The sequence below is a fragment of the Anopheles coustani genome, chromosome 3 (genome assembly GCF_943734705.1).
Source record: "Anopheles coustani chromosome 3, idAnoCousDA_361_x.2, whole genome shotgun sequence".
NCBI lineage: Eukaryota > Metazoa > Arthropoda > Insecta > Diptera > Culicidae > Anopheles > Anopheles coustani.
The window spans coordinates 2580062-2590923 of NC_071288.1; the positions used below are offsets into that span (position 1 = coordinate 2580062).

A 10862-nucleotide genomic window follows, 5' to 3' on the forward strand; every position below is an offset into this window, starting at 1 on the left:
CCCGTACCTCCTCCACCTCCACCGATGTGTAAGTTCGATCTACATCATTCGAATGACTCTCTCTCTTTCTTTCTTTCTCCTTTCCTCTCTATCTCTGCCGAAGTGTTTAGGCTGTGAAGTCCCCCGAGACACACAAAGGCCCGGTCCTCTGGGGTGCGTTGCACCTGGATGGATGTCTGGCGAAAGTGAGAAAATCAGCACCACGGCCGTCCATTTCACCCGGCAAAACCCACGATGTAATTTCTTCCAAGTGCCCACCTACATTCCACACAGAAACCTGCAGGTGATCGTTACAATCCCCGCGGGCCCTCAGCTCGTGTCGCCCCGGCCACGTACGACCCGTGCGTTGAAAATGGGTAAGAGCAAGAGGGAGGGGACGAACGTCTTGCCGTTTCTCATGGGCAGCTGCAGCCGTGGTTGCTCCCACCATTTTTCAATCACCCACCCGGTCGAGCGGACGGACGAGGTTTTGTGGTTTCTCAGCCGCGGGTCCACGAGCCAGTGGACAGCACCGGAGTTCGCACTCCGTCATTTGGCGTTGCTGATTGATAGCCACCGGTAAGAGGTTCGCGTTCGGTCGTTCGGCATCGAAGTTGGCGAGGGTTTTAATACAGCGCCGTGCAATCATAGCTACCCTGGCAACTGTTGCTGTAGAATATTTTGCCAAGTGAAATCAGATAGCGTGAGTGCAGGAATAACCGGCTCGAAAAGGTCTATTTCAAGCTGGCCGCTATGAGCAGCAGAGTGTACTAAAAGGCGAGGGATAGTTTCATTACCCATTTATCGAACCATTCTCCAGTGTTTAGGAGTCTGAGAAATTTAACTCCCACGAGTGTCCGCGAACGAGTGCTTCCGAGAATTCTGCAAACCCATTTGCTCCAGAAGCTGCCAGCAACTGTTCGCTAGCGAATCTGTGAAACTTTTCAGTGCGGCCCCACCTTCCGTGTGTGGCTCAGAATCTAGTTCTCGAGCGCGCAGCTTGCTACCGAACAGCTTTAACGAACAAGTTTCCCAACTCTCACGCCCCGTTGCAGCATATCGCATCCGACTCGCTGGAAAGGGAACGCAGCCGTCCACACCCGTTCGGTTTGATTTGCCAGTGAAGGAGAAAGTGACAGTTACACAATACAACGGGTGGCCACTACTCTTCTGACATCGTGTCGTCACGGCAATCACGGTGCCGGTTGGGATTATTACCAGTTGTTTGACGCTACGCCAACCTTGCGAGATTCGCTCGTGAGCCCAAAGCCGCGCCCTGCTATATAGCGCGAGTGTTTACGCTTCCTTCACCCCCTGTCACACAGAAAGCGGCCAAAGATGTCTGGCAAGGTGAGTAATAGTTGGTTGCATAATAGCTTTAAAGAAAAATCCAAGTACGCGCGGTGTGCGACGATAAAGACATAAAAGGGATCCCAGTTCCAATCCCGTCAAACCGAGAAGGTGTACATGATGGGGCTTGCAGGCCGGGTAGCGAGGAGATAATGTTTGCTCGTATTGGTGATTAAAGCCCTCGTGCCCACCGGCCGGAGTTGAAGCCCCTTTCCCTTTCTTTTGGCCCGCGGGGCTGGGAATTGTTTTTAACTACCTTGTCTTACTTTCGTCGTACCTTGCTTGCCTTTCGCTCTTCGCTCAACGCCCTACATAACCTCTTTCTTATGCCATTTTGTTTTGCTTTCTTACCCTCTTCTCGTTTATATTTGGCTTGCTGAAATTTTTGCGGTCACATATTTACCCGGTTCGCAAAAAACCAGGTCAGCAGTCGCAGCAGCAGCAGCAGCATATGTTGGTTCATCGGAGTTGGACTGTGCGCGCTGGTAATGGTGGTACAGCTGGCCGGTTTGGCCGAGGCGGACGCAACCACCACCTCCCGGACGCAGGTATCGGACGAGGCGCTCGACAAGGCGCTCAGCGACAAGCGGTACCTGATGCGCCAGCTGAAGTGTGCCCTCGGCGAGGTGCCCTGCGATCCGGTCGGGAAGCGGCTCAAGAGTAAGTAGACACGTGTTCCTGCCTTCCCGAACGGGGTCAGCCGAACGGGGTAGGCGAAAGTTTTCATTGCATTGTCCCGGGGAGAGCAGATAAATGGAAGCTATTTCACGTTAAAGTTGGAAAAGTTCCGCCAGTACCATCGTCTGAAAGGCGAGGACGAGATAATGGGGTTCACTTAGGAGAAAAAGTAAAACTCAAAAAAATAGCGCAAGGTGGGAAACCTTTACCCCCCGGGGCGCATCGAATCACTTCCATGCCGGGCCGGGAAAGCGGGGAGGCATAATGCGAAACGATTTGAATTTGGCGCCTCTCAAAATCGCACAACTCAACTTGTTAGTTTGTTCGTTAATTAAACACAAGCGCGGGGTGGTGGGGAGGGGGTGGAAAACGGGGGAAAAACGTAAAGTGCAGAATGAAAACCTCGCAATCCATCACCCAGTAGGAGGACGCCACTGGCCAAATGCAGAAGCCAAGGAATTTGACCAACGCAAACAAACCATCGGGATGGAATCGGGGAAAAAGCAAAAAAAGGGGAAGGCTAGCAAAATAAGAAGCTAGGATTTTGCTGTTTGGCCATTTGCAAAGGCAAAGTTTGGCCCACCCTAGCCTCCCAAACAAACGCACGGTCGGTGATTATTCTACGATTTTCCTACGTCCCGTTCCTGCTTTAGTTCATCCGGTTCGGAGTCGTTTTCTTTCGTGTTCCGTTCGTCGTTTTCCCCACTCGTGTTTCGGCTCGGGGCTTCAAAAAAACGCAAAACACAAGCGGAACAAAAGCGGTCTTAATTAAAATTAAAATGATAATTACGTTTATTCCGTTCGATGACGAAAGCGAATGGCATTAGCACGGATTGAGTGTGTGGTGGAAAGCGTGGAAAGGGGATGGAGTTTGCATTATTTGGACCAAAAGTGGCTCAAAGTGTAGCAAGAACTATCTGGCCAATGGAGGAAAACTGAAACCCGGGGAGGGGTGTACTTTTAAAGTTTGGTGGGTTTTCGGAAGTTTGTCTTTGCTGCTATTGGTGTCTTTCCTCAAGTCAACCATGCGGTTTGTTGTGCATTGGGCGCCATCTGAAAATTGTATAATTATTTTTATACGCTTCGGACATAACACAGTTTCCGATTGTTTCCGTACGAATTAATTATTCTTCTGTACTGCAATCGCACTCCAACAACTTGGTTTACAAACTCGGACGAGATTGAGTGTATCGTAGCTGTTTGAGGAAGTCATTGGGTGGAACTTTGTTTAGTTAGCTAAAAGGCATCCTAATCAAATTCAAACTAGAGCTGCAAACATATCCGAAACAACTTCCCCCTGGTATCTAATTGCAAGTTTTTGTGGTTCGCATTCGGGTTTGCCCGGGAACACTTGTTTCGTCTCCGTCTAATGACTTTATTGCTTGTCTGGAGCCCTGATCCCTCGGGAGCTCAATTTTACTACTCGTTGTGTGGTGTGTTTGCATCCCTGTTTGCTTCTTCTGAGGCAAGCAAAGTTTATCGTTTTTGAATAATACTATTGAACGGTGGGGGCACTCCGCATGATCTCCACCCAGACTTTGTGTGTTTGTTTGCCTTTGATTGTTGTCTACAAATTAATCGTCGCTCGTCGTTCCCCCTTTGCGGAAGCGGAAGACTTTAAACGCTCGCTAAGTGACTCGAGAAGGAATAAAACGCCTTCCGTTGCGATGGATGGAGGGGAATATATATATTTTGTCAAGCATTTTATGGGCCGTAATTTCTCGCAGGCAGTCAAACCATTTAACACCACCGCGCGCGGCTTGGGCGACAATAAAAATGCGATTTATATCGTGTAGAACGGAGATGATATGGCCAAACAAGGATGGGAATAAATGATATATAAAGACACCGAAAGTTCCTTTAACCGGCACGCAACGGAACGCGTTGTTTTTCAATTTGATATCAACCCCGGAGTGGATGCAAATTAACATCATTGGGAACAATTGTTGTTGAAATTAATTATGAGGAATTTGTTGCCGAGCAATATGATTTAATTTATCAACGCAATCGACGGCGCACCGAAGTTCGTGCGTGAGGTTGTGATCTATCAAAGTGTCGTTGAATGCCCTTGATGAGGATGAATATCAATTATGAAGCAATTTAACGCATTCGCTCGATGGAGGCTTCCCTGTTGCGCGCGGTGTTCATGAAAATTCCTTCATTACATTGTTTCATTTAATGCGCTTTCGAGAGCATTAACACGCAGGGCACGCTCAGTGACAGCGCCGGGCGTCACGGGCTCATAATGAGATACATATGCGTTCATTAAGTTCTATTCTAAATTCAGCGATTTATGATTCCGTGTTTTGCCACGCATCGGCAGGTTTAATTGCAACAAATACGTCAGCGTGGTCCATATTTTGTGTTGTCGCGTTTATTTTTTAAGTCTCACCTCAGCACACCGCACCTCAACTCCTGTTTAAAGCTCTACCCCCTTTGGTGCAGCTCTTTTGGGGGCGCCATTAAGTGCGCTTTTAACACTTAATTAATTCGCACTTCATGGCACAGGGGTGGTTGCACCCCATTGACACCTGAAAGCGGGGTGGGAGAGGGAGTGCGGCCGGGGTGTCGATTGTCAAAATTGTGGCCCTTTTTCTCCGCTGTTGCTGGAACCCAATTCTGCGGGTGTTTGATTACGCCATGCGTTATTAGTGGTGGTGGTGGGGTTTTACGCGGTTTTAGAAGCGCATAGAGAAGTGCATAGCCGTCGGTGCAATGTGTCAATGTTCTGGTGCGTCTCATGCACGTCCGCCTGTCATGGCCGTGTGTTCGTGCGTGTCGTGCGAGCATTGGCCGTTCGGGAGTGGCAGACGAGCGTGGAATAAATATCACGAACTCGATGGTCGAAGCGCAGGGGGGAGGGAGAAATCGGGGGCAATGTTGACGATGGCAGCGGTTATACATAATTCATCGCCTGGAACGTTTCATGGTTTTGCACCGACCGATCCGCCGAACGTCAAAGAGCTATCCTCCGCGCCCTACCTTTGTTTACTTCAATGCCAATAAATTGTTGCATCCACCAGAGAGACACAGAGGGAGAGAGAGAGAAAGAGAGACAAGGGAAGAGAGATGGTGTTAATGCTGCTGTTGTTAATTAAATTGTTCGCATTAGTCCTAGGAAACCATAATTTATGGTTTGATAGATCGGTTTCGAGTGCAGCTTTGAGTGGGAGTTGGGGGAGTTGGGGGGTGGGGGGATGGACAACGTTTTTGTTTTCTTTCTATTAAACCATTGCAACGTTTTGTAAATGCCTACGACGAGACACGAGCGTCGCCATAGGGTCTATGTAAGCATTTATAAAACAGTTTATGAAACCACCATTTCAGATTGATGTTGTTTCCAAGCAAGCGGTGATGCAATTGGGAGGCAAATTAAAATAATTACTGCAAAACTCTCGTGGAGATTCGTAGAATTACAATTGATTTAATAATATTGACTCATCAATTGACATTCGTTGAATTTATGTATGTGATTTATTTATGCAAAAGAATTGAACATGTTAATTAACAATGGCAGTTAAATTTAAAATGCACTTTAGTGATGAGATCAACCTATTCTGTATACGTTAAACCCGGTTTGACCTTAAACTTTTACTTCCAATATTACCATGGAAACCTCTACAACTATGTAGTTTACTTGGATGGGGAAATTGTGGACCGAGGCAATGAGCGATTAATTTCAATCAATCAGATTTTTGTGCATCTTAGCATCCATCGATCAGTTTGGACTTTAATATAGCTTCCCGATGTGCGACTTTAATGCAAGAGAACGGTGGAAAGCGGACCGGTTTTTCGTCTGAGGTTTGCAATTAAGGATCAATTAAATCAGCAATTAAAAGCTAATTGTTTGCACACATTGCACATGCCTTCGGGGTCTGCGAAAGCTGGCGGTGGTGGCAAACGAGGGAGTTCTTTTTTTGCTTTCTGCCGTTGGTGAAGAGAAACATTATTCGTGCAAAACCATCGCCGGGAAGGACGCACGAAAATGAAAGTGTAAAATTACTAAATTCAACCATCCCATCGCCGCACAACATATCATCATTAATCGTTTTTCTTTACGCTTCCTTTTTCCAGGCTTAGCCCCGTTCGTCTTGCGTGGCGCCTGTCCGCAGTGTACGCCGGCCGAGATGAACCAGATCAAAAAGACATTAGCCCATTTGCAGCGAAATTTCCCGTCGGAATGGAACAAACTCGTGCAAACGTATGCTGGTTAGCTGGGGACGGGAAAGTTTCCGAAAGCAAGCGGTGGAAAAACGGGAGGGAGGTTTAAGTGTTATTAAAACTTTTGTAGGATAATGTAGTAATGTAAGAGTACCTGGTGGACCCTTTCGGAATTGACTGACAGACGGCCAGGGCGGAGCTAATGTAAGAAGATGTGCTGCAAAAATGAAGACACCAATAAAAGCTGTAAAGTAAGAAGAACAAATTCAAACATGAGAAAATTGGTTAAAAGCGTGAACAAATAGCTCGTGTAGCAAGTAAGCCCTTCAGGAAATCACACAATGTTTGCCGTCCATTTGAGCGGGGAAACAACAAAAGTCTTTCCAAACTAAATTGCTTCTGTTCGGGAAGATGAAAAAAGTTAATAAAAACAACTAGCGGGAGACAGTAAGAAAGGTAGAAGTGTAACATGATGAGATCAGGCCTGAAGGACGGTTTCGGATGCTTGAATAAAGTAACAAAAGCGTTCATAAATGACGCTACGAAATGACACACCGGCGAGTCGTAGCCGAAAGTTAAGTTTCACTACTTACCTACTGCATGTTACCTGGTTTTCCTTCCTCGCGCGTCGGTTACGTTTCACTTCATCCTCCTCGACCTGGCGGTTCGAAATTGGAGCCTGGGCCGCATTGTCAATGGAAGGGTTTTTCTCGGGGCAACTAGAAGCAAACTGTCAAGTTTTCCACATTTTCCCACACCCCCAACGTCCCCGTTACCCAAACCCCCACCTGTCGTGGTGATGGCATTTTTGTTTCGAATCTGGAAGGCAATAAGGCTGGCTGGCTGGCTGGCTTGAAAAGTGTTTTCAAAGCGACGGGCATGAATAATTTAGTAGCGAAATATTGAGCCAGTTAATGATTGCAAAGGGATGTTGGGGGAGGGGGGGGGGGGGGGGGGGGGTGGCGACATAAGAAAGCATGAATCGAATGGTGGAAAAATACACAAAACTTTATTGTTGAAAGAAGCATCGGATGGACTGTCGCCGAGAGCCAGGTCCTTCGCACGTATCAATTTTGTTCACTGTGAAGCTGCCGTACCAACACATGAACACCGTCTTCTTCAGATGGCTGAACGGTCTGAGACCGTTCCCTTCCCATCCCCCTTCCCAGAAGGGACATTTTCGTGTGAGCATTATTTTTCTTCACGTTCTATTGTTTACCGGCTGCGTCGCTTCCGGCGGAATACGAGCGTGGTTTAAACTAGCTTGACTTCTGCGCTCTAACGAAAGTGTTTGACTGCAGGCAGGAAACACAAACGCACATGTCCTGGGAATTTACCCCCTGTGTATGTGTGTGTGTGGGTGGGTGTAAAAGCCTTTTGACAAAGTTAAATTATTCTTTCTCAAAGCGTGGAACGCAAACGGAAGGTGTTAAATCCCGGAGGTGACGTTGGAGTGAAGTTGCAGAGAGAGAGGGGGAAGGAGAGAGACAGTGAGTGAGGCGAAGATGAAACTCTCCACCATTTCCGAAGGCTCAAGTCGATGACGGGGAGGGGGGTGGGGTGGTTTGTCTCGGGATGGGGATTAGTTTTGGCTTCTCCTTTCGCTGCCACACCCGACCGAATGATGCTTGGGATTCCGTTTTTCGAGTGTTAGGAAAATATTTTCCTTGTTCGGAAACAATTACACCCGTTTTCGTTACACTCGTCTGGTTTCATCTTGCTCTTTCTAACCGTTTTCCGTCTCGGTCGTTACGGTGGATGCTGGTGCTAATAAATTACGCTCGCTCTGGCCAACGATCCGTATTCTTGGAATGAAGGCAAGAAAAATAATGCCATGCTAGCCTTGAACTCAACTTTACCGTACAAACTAACTTGTTTGCTGCTGCTGTTTTGGCACAACTGTGTAATGATTACGATGAGAATACCGCAACCGGGTTACCTTCAGACAGGCCGAAAGGAACACTCCGAGATTGCATAACAAAGTGCATTAAGGTGAAGAATGCACTTTCCACCTTGAGAGCGATTGCTATCGTTTAGTGAAATATTCCTTTCCGTAAACACCCGCAGCAGGAATACTGGAACTAGTTGCTCAATGTCTGCATGTTATCTTCCTTCATAAGTCATACGATACTTTGCCAAATCGATAACATTACGAATCAAACCAATGCACCACGTGTGTCGGTTTTGATTTAGAGAGTAATATAGCAGGCCATGCTTGACAAAGGTTGTCTGTTGTGGGGGAGAAGCACTCTTTCGTTCGTTCGTCAGACAAGTTGAAGAAAGGGTACCTGAAAGAATAGGAATGGAAGTTTCGCTCAAAGAACCCCCTTAAGGAAAGGTGTAAAGTCCTGTTGAATTATTAATCCTTCCCCGAAGACAAACTCGGGCACTTGAAACGGGAACGGAGGAGCGCAAGAAAATCGCATTCCGCATCGTTCTGGCACTTCTTCTCGTGGAGCGATTGTCGGTTGTGCTTATTTGTGTGAAGATGGCGCGGGAGGAAAAGCATCGGGGAGTGCTGCAGCTCCCAGGCATCGCAGCAAGTTTCGCCAAAGGGAACGAAATCATTGCACACTGGAAACGCCAGGCGACAATCAAGGCGACCAATGGGTTCAACGTCGGTCCTTCGGGCCCTTGGAAGAAGCCTCAAGAACGTGCATTGCAACGGACCGAACGTCCCTCCTTGAATGTGTCGTCAATTTATGCCCCGTGGTAAGTGCCCTGCTGGAAGCACAGGGCGGTCGTCGTCAAGCGTCTGGAAGGCAGCTCGCTCGATTTGGCGCGATGTTTCGTGCTCTATTGTTTCTTGCCCGATTGTGCTCGATTGTGTAAAAACAGTCCGCGCCCGAGCAATGGAGTGCGGCGGAGTTTCCTTTCCCCACTTCGGGTTGGTCTGTTTTCCGTTCGCCTTTCGCAATTTATTAACAATTTATGAGGTTACTATTTGCTCGAGTGCAGTTTCACCTTTTATGCGCTGCATGGTGCAATTGAGGGAGTTTGTAGATCACTTGACGGTAGAGTTGTGTAAATCGGATCCAGATTCATGAATCTGAATGAATCTCTGCCTTATAAGGGATTCATGAATCTTTCGCCGCGAGATTCATGAATCCCAAAGACACACCAAATGGTGTAAAGTCACCAACCAAAAGTCGGTTGAGGGACCACCTTTTTTTTTTTTTTTTTTTTGGTCTCATTGTCCACGCCTATCGGGGAATCGGGGAGATTCATGACAGAACCATGAAAGATTCATGAAGATTCATTAAGGTTTCGAAAAATTCATTAAGCTTTGAATATTCGAATCCGCGAAGATTCATGAATCCATCTGAATGAATCTTAGGTAAAAGATTCATATGAATGAATCTCGCCAAAACATTCATTAAGCACAACACTACTTGACGGCGTCGTAACGGGGCTTGCGGCTTCGTTAGATTTACGAACCCGTGTACCGTTTGTTTGGAGAGCAATAAGAGGAACCTTTTGCCAATCGCAACTGCTCCGAAAGCGCAACCATGGGAACTTATGGCGTTTGAAGAAGTACATCACATAACTGATGCCATTACTACGCAGAAAGCGATTAAACTAACTCCATTTGATATTTAAGTTATATTTTAACATAAATAAAATATTAAGTTCTGTTTACACCACGACCAAAAGTGTTCCTAGAAATGTTAATGCAAATAAAGTGTTCGTAGTACTGATGACAGAATTTTTCCTTCGAATAAATAATGCTTTTTCAATAGAATATTTTGCGTTACGACAACAAGCATCATTAAGGGAGCTCAGTATAAAAATGTTGCCCCTGTTCGGATGTTCCGGCGAAACCGTGATCCAGTAAAACACATTAGGTCCACCAATCACAACAGACTATTAAATCACATCAACACCAGGCTTAACAGAAGCCCCGGTAGCTTCGCTCATTAGGAAAAGGAAAAGATTTTCGTCCCACCAGAGTTGTGCTATTTTTTTGTGCTTTGTCTCCTCTGCGTCCCCCCCCCACTTCATCGCCACCCAACTCATCCGAAAACATTATCTTCCGAAGAAAAACGCAGCTCCCCGCAGGCCAGGCTCTAATGGAACTAATTTCGCTGTTTACAGGCCACGGCGAGGGCTTCAGGGGTTTTGTGTTGCCATTTATGACGCTTATCAGCACACACTTTGCTCGGATGGTTTTGTTTCTTGAGAAAAACGGCTTACGCCGTCGGAGGAGATTGTTTTTCTTCCGTTAGTTTTTTTTTGTCCGGCGCCACGTCGAAAAGTGGCGGCCAAAGAAAAAACACAAACGCCGAATTCGAAAAACCGAGTAGCGCAATAGTGGAGTCGAACGAATAAGATAAAGTAATTATTTGTAACTAATTGCATCGGAAGTTTTTACGCCTTAAATGGTCCGGGCGAATGGGGGGGGGGGGGGGGGGTGTTCGCAACACACAGTCTGACTTAATTATTTTCCATTTACTACCACACGTCTACCCGGATGAACCCGGTCCCCCCCACCCTGTCTACTTTCCCTATTAGGGCCATTACTGTGGGTTTGCCTTTTTCGAGTGAACACGAAAGAGTGTTGTTCTATTTTTGCGGTTCCGCATGTCCAAACCGGGTGGGCTGGGTGTGGGTGTGTTTTGGTCCTTGTTGGTCCTGACGCACACGGGCGACCTTCGCATCCCTCGGATGTGGCGTAACCGATGTTCACGCGTGTA

General features: G+C 47.0%; 1 protein-coding gene across 2 annotated transcripts; it reads left to right on the forward strand.

The window, feature by feature from the left end:
- Positions 1–1208: 1208 nt before the first annotated feature.
- On the forward strand, positions 1209–6646 carry LOC131260881 (putative odorant-binding protein A10). Of its 2 annotated transcripts, none has more exons than XM_058262726.1 (3): positions 1209–1329; positions 1752–1989; positions 6082–6646. In XM_058262726.1, the coding sequence occupies exons 1-3, from the start codon at positions 1318–1320 to the stop codon at positions 6219–6221; spliced, it is 390 nt and encodes a 129-aa protein (XP_058118709.1). In that variant the 5' UTR covers positions 1209–1317; the 3' UTR covers positions 6222–6646. The 2 variants fall into 2 exon arrangements, with proteins under 2 accessions (XP_058118709.1, XP_058118708.1); XM_058262725.1 differs by having other exon boundaries at positions 1227–1343; positions 1760–1989.
- The last annotated feature ends 4216 nt before the right edge of the window (positions 6647–10862 follow it).